The sequence below is a fragment of the Gadus chalcogrammus genome, chromosome 9 (genome assembly GCF_026213295.1).
Source record: "Gadus chalcogrammus isolate NIFS_2021 chromosome 9, NIFS_Gcha_1.0, whole genome shotgun sequence".
Taxonomy (NCBI): domain Eukaryota; kingdom Metazoa; phylum Chordata; class Actinopteri; order Gadiformes; family Gadidae; genus Gadus; species Gadus chalcogrammus.
In genome coordinates, this window is record NC_079420.1 from 8,125,447 (window position 1) to 8,138,294 (window position 12,848).

Below are 12,848 nucleotides of genomic sequence, written 5' to 3' on the forward strand. Positions count from 1 at the left end.
AATGCAGAAAGGCTTTTCTTCGGGGGGGCTTTATATGTTTTTTCACGAGGACGAAGTAGCCAGAGATGGCTGGAGAAGACATTACTAATGGCTACTGCTGCTGCTGTTAAAAAAACACTGGAGTGGAAACTGGGAAGGAAGAGCTGTTACTGTGTTGGTCTCTCCTCAACCCCTTCCAGAGTCACATAGCCAATGGGAGGGGAGGGGGGGGGGTATGGGTGTTCATGGGTGTTCCTGCTCTTTGAAGTCCTGACCTTGAGTTCAGCCAAAGCAAAGGAGTTAAGGGTGTCTATTCCCAGTAGAGATCCGGCTCTAGACCCACAGACCCATGAACAGGTCCACTGCAGGGGAGCCGTGACTGGGGTGAGAAAGGTCCCAGTGCCACGTTTCAGAGACCTCTCCATCGTGTTTTATTGGCGATCTCTGGTTTCCACCTCGAGCCAGCTGTAAGAAACACCACCCCACCCCCTTTCCCCCGATCAACAAAACTTTTCCCTTTGTCAGAGAGCTGCCCACAAGTCCTTCCCAAGGCTAGCTTGCACATTGTCAGAGCCCCACCATCCATCCGTGTCTGTAAAATACATTTCATGCATGCAGTGAGGTGCGTGAGTGCGTGAGCTGATTAGCAACACAGCTGCCTATTGCATGAGCCGTATCTGCCTTATTCATCATCCTTTTCTCTCTCCTCGGTGGGTGGGTAATGCAGCCTACGTGCTCCTCACTCACTCTGCTTCTCTCTCTCTCTCTCTCTCACCGTCTCTCCTTCTGTTTCTGTTTAGATCTCTCTCTTTCTTTCTCTCTTTCCTTCTTTCTCTCTCTCTTTCTTTCTTTCTTTCTTTCTTTCTTTCTTTCTTTCTTTCTTTCTTTCTTTCTTTCTTTCTTTCTTTCTTTCTTTCTTTCTTTCTTTCTTTCTTTCTTTCTTTCTTTCTTTCTTTCTTTCTTTCTTTCTTTCTTTCTTTCTTTTTCTTTCTCTTTCCTTCTTTCTTTCTTTCTTTTTCTTTCTCTTTCCTTCTTTCTCTCTCTCTTTCTTTCTTTCTTTCTTTCTGTCTCTCTGTCTCTCTGTCTCTCTGTCTCTCTGTCTCTCTGTCTCTCGGTCTCTCGGTGTCTCGGTGTCTCGGTGTCTCGGTCTCTTCTCTCCATCTCTGTCACTGTCTCTCTTTCCATCTCTTTCCGTCTCTCTGTCCCTCGCTCTGTCTCACTGTCTCTCTGTCTCCCCTCCAGGCTGGAGAGGCTGAAGGTGGAGCAGTGCGGGCCGCAGGACATCCACCACCTGACCCCCGACGCCCAGCGGCCGCCGCTGACGCGCCCCGAGATCCAGAACAACGAGCGCAACCGCGAGGCGGACCGGGCGCACCCCGCCATAAGCATCCCCATCCCCGCCCCCACCCTGAACATCCCCAGCCCCTGCCCCACCCCCAGCCCCACCACCCCCACCGGCGCCACCACCCCCACGCCTGAGGAGCAGGAGCGGAGGCAGCGGGAGGCGGAGCGCTACGGCTTCCAGAACAACAACGGCGGCGAGAACCAGCGGCCGCTCACCAAGATCAACAGCCTCAAGCTGCAGCCGGCCCAGGCCGCCGCCCTCACCGCCGGCATCGCCACGCACCCGCGCACGCCCACGCCCACGGAGACGGACGGCCCGTACCGCGGCGCCACGCCCCAGGTGAACGGCGGCGGGGGGCCCGGGAACGTCAGCCCCGGCGGGGACGGCTCGGCCGTGCCCACGCCGAGGCCAGAGGGGCAGGGGCAGGGGCCGGAGCGCTCCCTGAGCAGGACCAGCTCCATGCTGCAGCTGGAGCAGTGGGTCCGCACACAGAGGGGCCGCGGCCAGGACGAGGACACCCGCAGGTCAGTGGCGGCGGGCGGGTGGCTCGGTAACGTTTGATACGTGCGGCACTGTTCAGGTTTGTTTTCATGCCCTGATTTTAATCTGTGCTAGATGGGGTTTAGGAAATGCAGTTATACCGTCGCGGATCAGATCTCGGAACCCCTTTTATCACACGCAGCGTTTCCATGGAGATGTCTACCTGCAAAAGCAGAAGTCATAACTAATGGCTAAAGGCTGTGGCCGCTGACTCGATTGGCTCCAGTACTAGACGTCTCATTTTCTCGGTGGCTGCACTGATGGTGGGGGGGTGGGCGTTCTCAGGAACATGCTGACTCACTTACTTGTGAGTTCCTCTATAACCTGCCTTTAAGAAGGTATAATAATCTTGCAAACTCTTGAACCCGACTCTTGCAGCAATTTTCTTGGCTTTTATATTGAGATGTTTGATGCTCAGCGTTCAAATAAGAACGATGCGCGTCTCTCTAACTGATGTTGTGAGTCTGGGCCGAGTGAGACAGCTTTACCACGCGGGTATCCCAGACATATATTATTTTTATTGCGCTGTACATTCACCCTGCTGCTGCTGCATTGCAGTATTATGATGTTTAGGTCATTAATATGTATAGCGGGACATAAAGCAGACCCCAATAATAGCTGAACTGTAACGTGAGCGGAAGCTGTGCTGTACTACAGGACAGGAGATCTCTCCGTCTGGCAGTTTTATGTCTCCTCGGTGTCCATTCCCTCTCTCTTTCACTGTCTCGGTCTGTCGTTCAAGACCTCGAGCGGTCTGAAGCTTATCTCGCTGATGCCAAGTTTGTTGGCAGTTGAAGCTGCAGAATTCCCTGGTTTCTTGTTAACCCGGTCGTCGTTGAATCCATATAGCCGAAATGCAAACACTTACTTTTTTTATTTTGGAGAAAGACACAAGAAGCCGCGCTAGGTGTTCGATAAGGCGTGATGTTTATATATATATATATGAAGGTATGACACTGAAGTCTTCCTTTAGTGTTTCTTTGTTATTAATGGCCACTGCAGCTGGGTTTTCGATTTATTTTCAATCTTTGGTCGAGGGACAGAAGAGCAGGGGCGTAAAGTGGCCCATAGCACAGAGGTATGAGCAATGAGTAGAAAAACAGCTTTTTGTTGGTCTACTGGCGACTTGACAATGGGTTCTTCCTTGTTTATGGAAATCACAACAAGCGTTTCAATCATAATGTAGGCCCAAGGCCATCGATACGATCATCATAACATGTGTTATGATAATCACAAAGTTGGTCCAAGTCCGAAAAACAAAAGTTATTATGATTCGGACCATAGCAGAAAAATAAGCTTCACTAAGAAAGAGGAAAGTAGTGCAATAATGCCATCTCCCAAGATAAATCCTACTGGTCCATTCCCGTGGGAAGTACTCTAAGTAATTCTAAATCCACCAAATGATCAAAACACATGTTAAACAGGGGGATCAACTCGAACTACAGTGACCACCAATGGATCAAGCTGACATTGCATTTGCATTGTGTCTCCTCAATCTCCCTCCCTCTCTCTCTCTGTGTCTCTCTGTCTGTGTCCTCAGCATCACCTCCTACCAAACCCTACCCAGGAACATGCCCAGCTACCGCGCCCCGGCAGGCACGCCCCAGCCCGGCGAGGGCTACCGCACCATGCCCAGGAACGGCCTGGGTCAGCGGGACAGCATCTGCAGCATGTCCCCCTCCATGTACGAGCAGGCCCTGGGGCCCGGACCCGGGGACAAGCGGCGCTCCATGCGGGACGACACCATGTGGCAGCTGTTTGAGTGGCAGCAGAGGAACGCCTACGCCCGGCCGCCCTCGGCCATGTACGCCAACATGCCCAGCCCCAAGACCATGATCAACCTGTCGGAGCATGCCCCGCCCGCCCACGCCATCCCGCCCTCGCCGTCCCACGGCTCGCTGGCCATGTACGGCGGCTACTCCCCGCTGCGCTCCTACAACATGGGCGGCGCCCGCTCCGAGGTGTCCTCCCCCGTGTACCGCGGCGGGGACATGAGCATGGACCGCCGGCTCCGGCAGCACCCCAACAACGTGAGTCCACTGGTCTAAGGGGGGTCGTTAGAGAGAGGCTTCACCGGTCTGAGGGGGGCGTTAGAGCGGGTTTACTGGTCTGAGGGGGTCGTTAGAGAGAGGGTTCACTGGTCTGAGGGGGTCGTTAGAGGGGCTTCACTGGTCTGAGGGGGTCGTTAGAAGGGCTTCACTGGTCTATTGGGGTCGTTAGAGAGACTGTGTTTAAGACATGAGAGTTGGGATGAGAGTGGGAAAGAGTAGAAGAAGGCAGGACTAAGTATTTGAATAAACAACCCAAAAAGCCACTCCCTGTCTCCCTTTGGTCAGAGATAAGTTGGGAGCGGTCTGAAAACTCAGTCAACCAGAAAAGATATTCTCACAGCATTTTACTCTTATTATTTTTCCTCCAAAAGAATGAATTGATCATTGTCACAGAGCTGTTTTTGTGTTGTGCCTGTCCCTTTTTAAAATGTCTCCTTTTTTCCTCTATTGCACAACAGTACGCCTACACACTCCACCCTGACAGGAGATCCATGCCTTCAGGACTGCCGGTTCAGATTATCACTGCCCAGTCGCTACAAGGCAAAACGGTCAGTCCCTAACCCCTCCCTCCCCCACATCCCTCTCCTTTACTCCTCACTCTGCCCTCCAATGTCGTCTGGGTCGCCCGTTTCTCTCCCTTTTACTTGTAAGATGACAGAGACTTGGGTAGGGTGCGTCCACTCCAGCTGGGCTCATTTAAACTCGTGCATGGGACCTTGAGTGTTCTCACTGTTGACTTCTAGGTCAGGTTCCGCCCAGCGACCCGTAAGAAGGGCACAACATGTCTGGAGTCTCTGTGCCCGGCTCTATTTGGGTCTCCAGAGGACGTCCGCACTGTGCATGCTCCTCTGGGATTGCATTGAACCGAATGACTTTCCTGGATAATCATTTCCCTGTCTGATCCGTTGAGACCCCCCCCCCTATACTGTCGAAGGGGTGCTACTAAACACCCTTTCCTGCTCCTCTCGCCTTCTCTCCTTCGCTGCTCCGTTCTCCTGTATCCGTCGACGTGGCCCGGTATCCTGGATGCCTGCTGCACCACAACCCAACCCTACTCCTCCTCCCCCCCCCCCCCCCCCCCCCCCCCCCCCTCCGTCCTTCCCTACTCCCCCTGCCCTCCCTCCTTCCCTACTCCTCTCCCCCACCCTTCCCCCAACCCTGCAGCCGGAGGAGCTGACTCTGCTGCTGATAAAGCTGCGACGGCAGCAAGCGGAGCTTAACAGCATCCGGGAGCACACTGTAGCGCAGCTTATGCAACTAAACATTGACGGTGACACCCCAAAGGTCAGGCCCCCAGCGGGCGCCTCTGCTGGCTCGTGTGTGGGCGTCTGTGTCTGTGTCTGTGTGTGCGAGCGTCTGTTCGATTGTCACCGGCGTGCATCATCCATCTCGGTCCACGGACCTCTTTTAGAGGTCTGTCTTTTTCTTTTTTCTTGGCACAACAGTTTCCTCTGCAGTCATGCAGCAGTGATGCTCCGCTGCAGATAGAACGGCAACCCACACACCCCTCCCTCCTGAAGAGGAGAGTATGCAAGAAGAACTGTCAATCAAAGTCTTCTCTGGCCAAACTGGCACTCTTGAGGGTTATGTTATTTCAGTTTGAGTGATTGTGCTATTCACACTCTGATTAGTATTTAACTCTCAATGCCTGAATTAGACTTTTCCAGAATAAATGTTTAGACCAAGAGAGCACATTTCAGACACTATAAAAAAAATAAGGTCATGTTTGAGCTTTGGGTTCCATGTTCCAACGTGTCTCTAAACTATTATCTTTGGGGGTTTGATTTGAAGTCAAGTCAACATTTAAGCCAGCCGAGGGAGAAAGCCTGTCTATCCAGAGTCCTGACAGCTGCTAGTGGAGAAATAAGAACACCAGCCTTGAGCCGTTGGTGATCTTAGAGGAACCAGCCAAGAAAGCTTAGCTCTACTGGCACACTTGCATGGTAATGCAGGATTTTTGTACTGCTTTTCAAGTCTGTCCTTAGACGTTGACCATCACTAATGTAGGTCAAGCAGGCTTGGAGAGGAGTGGTGCCAGGATATTTGAGGAATCTGTGGTTAAGACCTTAAAATGATGAAACCTCAATTGCTGCCATTTAAACACATTTGTTATTTAAGTTTATGCTTTTTGCTTTTCTCTGCTCATCAGTCATTCCTCATACCATATAATACAGGTCCCTCTATCATTTACTCTGAGTAAATGTTTAAAGTTGACCTAGATTAGCATTGTCAAATTATTGTAATTTGGTTTCCATGAAATTTAACACAAAAAGTCCCAGTTAAAGTCATGAGTTTAAGGAACACAGCTTTGGGCAGTTTTGATATGCAAGTGTTCCTTAATGTGCATGTTCACTTCTCCATCTCCATCAACATCCTTTCATACGGAGTTCAAAGCCGACTTGTCGGCCTCCCTCTCCTGCCTGCTATACTTCTCCCTTCTCTTGGTGTGTTTGTATGTATGTCAGCGCGGTGTATACACTTGTGCTGTCTCTATTTCTCTCTGTCTTTCTTACTCTCTTCTCTTGGTCCTCTCTTCCTGCGGCTGACGTTAGAACGACATTCTCTCGCATCACCTCCAAAGGAACCTCATGTATTTGGACAACCAGGTGGGGTAACCGCATGGCATGGTTTAAGGCATGGCTCGTGGTCTTTGACCTTTTGGATGTCAAGGCTGTTCGCTCCGAAGCTCTTATTTTGGCCTACTCCATGGTTATGAGGGTTATGGTGTATTGTTTGGAATTTTGAGCTACAACCTTAACAGTGGGTTGGCTTATCCCTATGCAATTTGACATGCTGCTGTTGTGTCGAGGAGATTTTAGTGATCCTGTGCTGCTTTTATTACAAATTATCCAGACAACTCTATTTTTTTTCATCTATCCGTTATTGACACCTCAGGTTGATATCTCAAGGAGATCAGTAATGTCTTATTTAGAACAAGTTTGGTCCTCTCTATTTATTTGCTTTGTCTTTTTGAGTATGTTTTTGATATTGACCAATATACATTTCCTGTTATCAAGTGATCGGTCTTAAAATATTTATGAAGCACAATGAAGCCACAGTGCTCGCTTTGGCTGCTCTACTATTAATCCTTCAGGCAGTATTCCAAAGCCGCTTATTCATTAACTGTATTGATGTTCTGTGTCTTCCCTCGTCCTATATATGATGACTCCTTTTGGAATAGTTGGTGCTTTTTTCTACCCCGAGTACCTGGCATCAAATGCGCTGTGATCTCCTTTTTAAAAGAGCCAGTGCACGAGGAGTCAAGTGTTGGGTCTGACGTGAAGCCTTGTCATATGGACTGACACATTTCCGTATTGCTCCTCTCCACACTGAACTAGATGAAGGACAATGAGCCTTTAATCGCCATGACACACAGTTTGATTGAGAACTCAGCCGCAAGGCCTCAACTTTACCACCAAGTAAGGGCCGGCCAAGGCTTTGTTCCTCGTCTCCCTGTCTCCAGTCGCTGCTGCCGTTGTTGATGTTTTTGTTTCGTTCTCTGGTCTTGTCAATGCAATGCTATCCCCCCCCCCCACACACACACACACTCCTCACCGCTGTGGAAGTCTTCATGGCATCACAAGACCAGCCCCTGTGTGTTGCTTGTTTTGCTGCACCATCCATTGCCCTGATTCCACGTGAGAGGTTGTTTACCGTTGTAGGGCATGGCTTGTAAACAACAGTGTGGTGTGTGTGTGTGTGTGTATGGCTCCCACGAGTCGTCGGATCCCTTCTCCTCGTGGTTGTGTTTTATGTGTCTGGGCAAGGTGTAGTTTATCCTGCAGTAAAATTCCTGCTGTGTTATGTAACGCGCTAGTGCGCTAGTTTTGAAGTCTTAACTGGCTAATTGGTGTCTAAATTAGTAGCACGTGTGAAGGCTACACTATTTTGGAAACAGAGCAAAGAATGCAGCATTAGCTCCGATCTTAAATTAATGGCTTGGTTACGACAATGCGAGCCGTTCTGACGGATCCACAAAAGGACTGTTGAGACGGCAAGTGTAACAAAGCCTTAGTTTTGTTTTTGTTTTTATGCAGCAGAGGATTGGGATTTTATATCCACCGATGCTTGAAGGAGAACATAGTAGTGTCTCACAGTTCACATTATCCAAAGGCGCACAATTGATCTTAACATCATTTAAAAGTGAAAAGTAAAAGTTTAAACGGTTTAATTGTACCACAGCAGTTCCACTTGTGGTTTCAACAAAGTTTCAGCTCTGCTATTTATCCTTAAAACCATCCTCTAGAACTAACCATTCTGCAATAACCCTGTAATAACACCATCCCATAATACCAAGGAAATACGTGACACTTTATTTGCTTTTCTAGGCCAGTAAATTCAGGCATAATGATGCGCAATGTACACACTGTTTGGTAACAAACAAACAGACCTTGAGCTAATCTGTAGTTAGACGGTGCGTTGTGTCAGGAGGCTTGCGTCGCGGACACAGGAAGCTGTATTTAAACATCGACTTTGTTTAAAACTTGCCCGTCTACATTCTGCTCTCCCTTTCCTTGTCCTCCTGATGGCTGATGGAAGGGATAGAGAGGGATCGGTGTGTGCGCGCGCGTGTGTGTGTGTGTGTGTGTGTGTGTGTGTGTGTGTGTGTGTGTGTGTGTGTGTGTGTGTGTGTGCGTGTGTGTGCGTGTAAGACTCTATCTCTGTTACATCTCGCATATCTGTATCTGCCACTTTTGCGACCGCCTCTGGGGGTGTAAAAGTGCTGAGGACAAGGCGTCCCTCACCAGTGGAGTCTGGCTCCTGTCCACCCCACCCCACCCACTGTCGGCCCCACCCCACCCACTGTCGGCCCCACCCCCATACCGGAGCACCCTGGGCTATGGCAGGGCCTGCATGATCCTCGTGTTTGAATATGCAACACATTTTCCTGTACAGGTTTCCCCTGCTGTAATTGTGTTTTGTGGTTGAGTTTAGCAATTAGAAGATGTGATTAGTATGTTTAGCAATTTGAAGTTGTCATCAGTATGTTTACCTCAGCCCAGGTTGTCGCCATTGTGTGTTGTTGCCTTTGAAATGAAACTATTAAGACATGAAAGCCTGTTTTTGAAACGATGGAATCCAATGCAGTCGTGCAACTCGGGGTGAATTTATAATACGGTCAGAATGGAGCCTCATTATGACTAGCTTCTCGATAATAAGGAGTTCTGCTAGACGACACAACCAAACGATGTAGCCACAGTCACCACGCCAGACATGCCGTGTACGTGCCTGCAAGACAGACTTACTACTGAGCACGACTATTCAGGCCCCAAACACATGCGTTGCCCCCTGCATCAGCACTTGGAACAGAGTTATATCGAGCCTTCCCCTGATGGAGACAAAAGCAGTGTTAACGTTGAAACACAAGTCACCGGAATGGCTATGTTTAGACTGGCTGCAGAGTAGAAAGTGTTGCGTTAGTAACAAAGTTTGACTAACTGTGAAAAATGACCTCCAAACCAAAGAACCCCCCCCCCCATTTCCCCCTCCTGCTCCTCTTCACGGTGACGCAGAGAGATGAAGCCTCTGGCGCGACACTGCATTAGATCTCCACTCTGTGTCCATGTTGGCGGTGCGGGTTTCTCCACAGCTCTGACTAACCCCTCATGTTCTCTTCCAGCTGAGTCCAGACGACTACAGGGCTCACTCGTACATGAGCAGGCAGGAAGAGGCTGACGTTGATGTAAGTGCCAGCCCATTAGTTCCACTCTCGTGCCCTCATCATGTCATCCTGAAGTCTTGGGAGGTGACTTTCTTTGCGGGTTCTTCTTGTGCTTTACAGACCAAGCTCAGCCGCCTGTGTGAGCAGGACAAGGTGGTGAGGGCCCAGGGGAGCAAAGTACAGCAGCTGCACCGCGAGAAGGTAAGTGGGGGTCCACCTTTTTCATCCAACCATTACTCCACACGCTGGTGTTTATAGGGCTTGTCGTCACAATGCATCATGGGAGGCCCAGTTGGAGATACCCGGCCATTTTGAGAGTTGTAGTCATGTAAAATCCTTAGTCAACGTAAATATACCGAAACCTATGCTGATGGAAGCGGTCTAAGCCATGTGATTTTGCAATGTACAAGCTCTATTCTGTATCGACTTGACCGCGGGTGTTACACTGAACTTGGATAGAAATTTAGAATATGTTGCCGATAGGATCTGTAACAGAGACGCGTTTCCTCAAACATTGACATGAGCTTGTGTGTGAACGAGCGTAAAACCCCAGGACTTTCAAATTGATGATACTGTTTTTACTTTCCGCATCGGAAGTTTGTCACGACCCCCGGGGGAAATTCCATCGACACATTAGCATTCATGAGCTGCTGTTTACTCGAGTGCGTGTCTGGCAGAGAGCGTGAACTCATGTCTCCCCGTGCACCGCGTCCTCTCCCCTTGTCCCGCTGTGTTCCGCAGCACACCCTGGAGACGGCGCTGCTGTCAGCCAGTCAGGAGATCGAGCTGGGCTCCGGTAACCCCGCCGCCATGCAGAGCGTGATCCAGCAGAGGGATCTGCTGCAGAGCGGCTTGCTCAGCACCTGCAGGGAGCTCACCAGGGTCTCTGCGGTAAAGAGGCCGATGCACTCACACACTGGGCTGGGCAGGGACCGCACTCTCTCTGTAGCACCGCCGAATACCATTGGAATATTTAACGCTCTCTGCGAGGCACAAACCGACGAAGGGCGAGATACCGTAGGAGTTAATGGTTTGCATGTCAGCCTTATTTATGTAGCGCCCTTCATACACAATGCACTAGTCGGAGAGCTGTGCATAGACAGTGATCACATGTTGATGATATTTACAGAGGCTTATTATTGGATTATGATGATGAAGAAATTATAAATGATGAAAGCTTTGAAGGAGCGGAAATGGCCAGGAGCGAACACACACACACACACACACACACACACACACACACACACACACACACACACACACACACACACACACACACACACACACACACACACACACACACGCACACGCACACACAGGAAGGTGCTTTATTGTGTGTGTGTGGCGGCGCTAGGAGATGGAGCGGTCGTGGAGGGACTACGACAGGCTGGAGGGAGACGTGAACGCCGCCCGGACCAACCTCCTGGAGCAGCTGGAGGCCCTGGGGAGCCCGCAGGTAGGGGCCACAGACCGTAGGCGCACATCACAAACACTCTGGTGGTCTCAAAGGTTCCTGAGCCCTATCTCGGTTCATGCCTCCTATTATTTAGGTGACTCAAAGAAGAGAACAACGCAACACAATAGTCCCTGACAACATCTCTGAGTGTACGGAAGAGCGAGGGAAAGAGGGAAGGGGTGCTTGAGAGCGCAAGGGGAGAGCCTGGGATTAAATGTTTACTTGTAAAGCCCTTCTTTATCACATCCATCTCTGTGAATGAAACGGAGGAGAGAGGTACAGACAACCCTACAGGCACCTGATAACGGAGGACAACCTCCACTGCACCCAGTAATTGCCTCCGAAAAAGCCCAAACTTTTCTTTAGCAAAGCTGGAGGTATGGTAGGGGTTCTGAGCACCGCCTGTTCTGCAGGGACCAGAGATCAAGGCGGCTTGCCGGCTGATTGATGACTGCAGCGATGAGCGGGCGTGCCTCAATTAGATCTGTGTTTTATCTCGTCTTTCATCGGGGGGGGGGCGCGAGGAGGGGAAGACACTCACTATTCCTGCTGGAGTATGAGTCAGAGGCTGAGTTAGAGTTCCGGTGGTGGGGGCGGGGGTCTTGGCTCAATGCAGCTTTAGGTGGCCTTCTTTACACACACACACACACACACATACACGCACGCACACACCTGTCATGAGGATGCTGTGGATAATTAACTGGCCATAATCCCTCCCTCTCTCTTGATCAATCCTGAGTGCACCCCAGAGCACTCTCCTCCCCTCGCCTCGCTGCCCCTCCCTGCTCTCAGTGAACCACTGCCCGAGTGTTCCAGCGTGACTGCACACCTCACCAGGCCCATCGGTTTCCCCCACTCCTCCCACTACCAGCCTGCTGCTCCGCCCCTTATTCCCCCCGTCCCCTGCACCACTGTTCTCACCTAAATTCAACCCAGAGCTCAAATTAATTCACTGTTTTGCACTGTTTGCTGTTACTTTTTCCAAGAGCAACCTGCAGTGAATTCATGTCACGGAGGAGCCGATGGGGGGCTTAGGGCATTGCTCAAGGACGCCTGCTGGCTGGGTTGCGGATATTGGGAATCGAACCCAGTAGCCTTCAGCTACTCAGCTACTGGCTAGAAGCCAGAAACCAAATAATCTGAACCATGAGACTATCCTTCTCACTCAGGTACATAATAAACACTGACGTCGTGTGTGTGTGTGTGTGTGTGTGTGTGTGTGTGTGTGTGTGTGTGTGTGTGTGTCTCTCTCTCTCTCTCTCTCTCTCTCTCTCTCTCTCTCTCTCTCTCTCTCTCTCTCTCTCTCTCTCTCTCTCTCTCTCTCTCTCTCTCTCTCTCTCTCTCTCTCTCTCTCTCTCTCTCTCTCTCTCTCTCTCCTCTCTCTCTCCTCTTCCCCCCCCCCCCCCCCCCCCCCCCCCCCCCCTCCAGACGGAGCCTCCCAGTCAGCAGCACGTCAACATCCAGAAGGAGCTGTGGCGGATCCAGGATGTGATGGAGGCCCTCAGTAAACACCGGCCCCAGAGGCCCGGGCCCGACGGCTGCTACGGCTCCGTGCCCATGACCGAGGTGAGGCGCCCCCCGCCGCGCACCTGACCGGACCGGGGTCGGGTGTCCGAGATTTTTTTTTCCTTAGCCTTTTTTTTGCTCTCGTTGCGCCGCCGGCGGCCGTGGCCGTGTGGCCGCGTGGCCGTGTGTCATCAGCTGCCAGTGGGGGCGCTGGTGCTCATGTCCAGCGTGTTCAGTCAGCCCCGCGGTGGGGCTGGCGTCACCCCGGGCGGCCCCCCCGTCACGGAGCTGTGGTGCCTCATGTGATCC

General features: G+C 51.1%; 1 protein-coding gene across 1 annotated transcript in view; it reads left to right on the forward strand.

The window, feature by feature from the left end:
• Positions 1–12,848, forward strand: part of LOC130388591 (pleckstrin homology domain-containing family A member 5-like) — a 67,364-nt gene that overhangs the window by 44,446 nt on the left and 10,070 nt on the right. The window contains exons 10-21 of the mRNA XM_056597963.1: positions 1,222–1,359; positions 1,438–1,848; positions 3,405–3,894; positions 4,374–4,463; positions 5,080–5,199; positions 6,468–6,521; positions 7,254–7,334; positions 9,536–9,598; positions 9,698–9,778; positions 10,319–10,468; positions 10,932–11,033; positions 12,462–12,599. Of these exons, the coding sequence (XP_056453938.1) occupies positions 1,222–1,359; positions 1,438–1,848; positions 3,405–3,894; positions 4,374–4,463; positions 5,080–5,199; positions 6,468–6,521; positions 7,254–7,334; positions 9,536–9,598; positions 9,698–9,778; positions 10,319–10,468; positions 10,932–11,033; positions 12,462–12,599 (1,918 nt within the window). The remainder of the gene's footprint in view (positions 1–1,221; positions 1,360–1,437; positions 1,849–3,404; positions 3,895–4,373; positions 4,464–5,079; positions 5,200–6,467; positions 6,522–7,253; positions 7,335–9,535; positions 9,599–9,697; positions 9,779–10,318; positions 10,469–10,931; positions 11,034–12,461; positions 12,600–12,848) is intronic.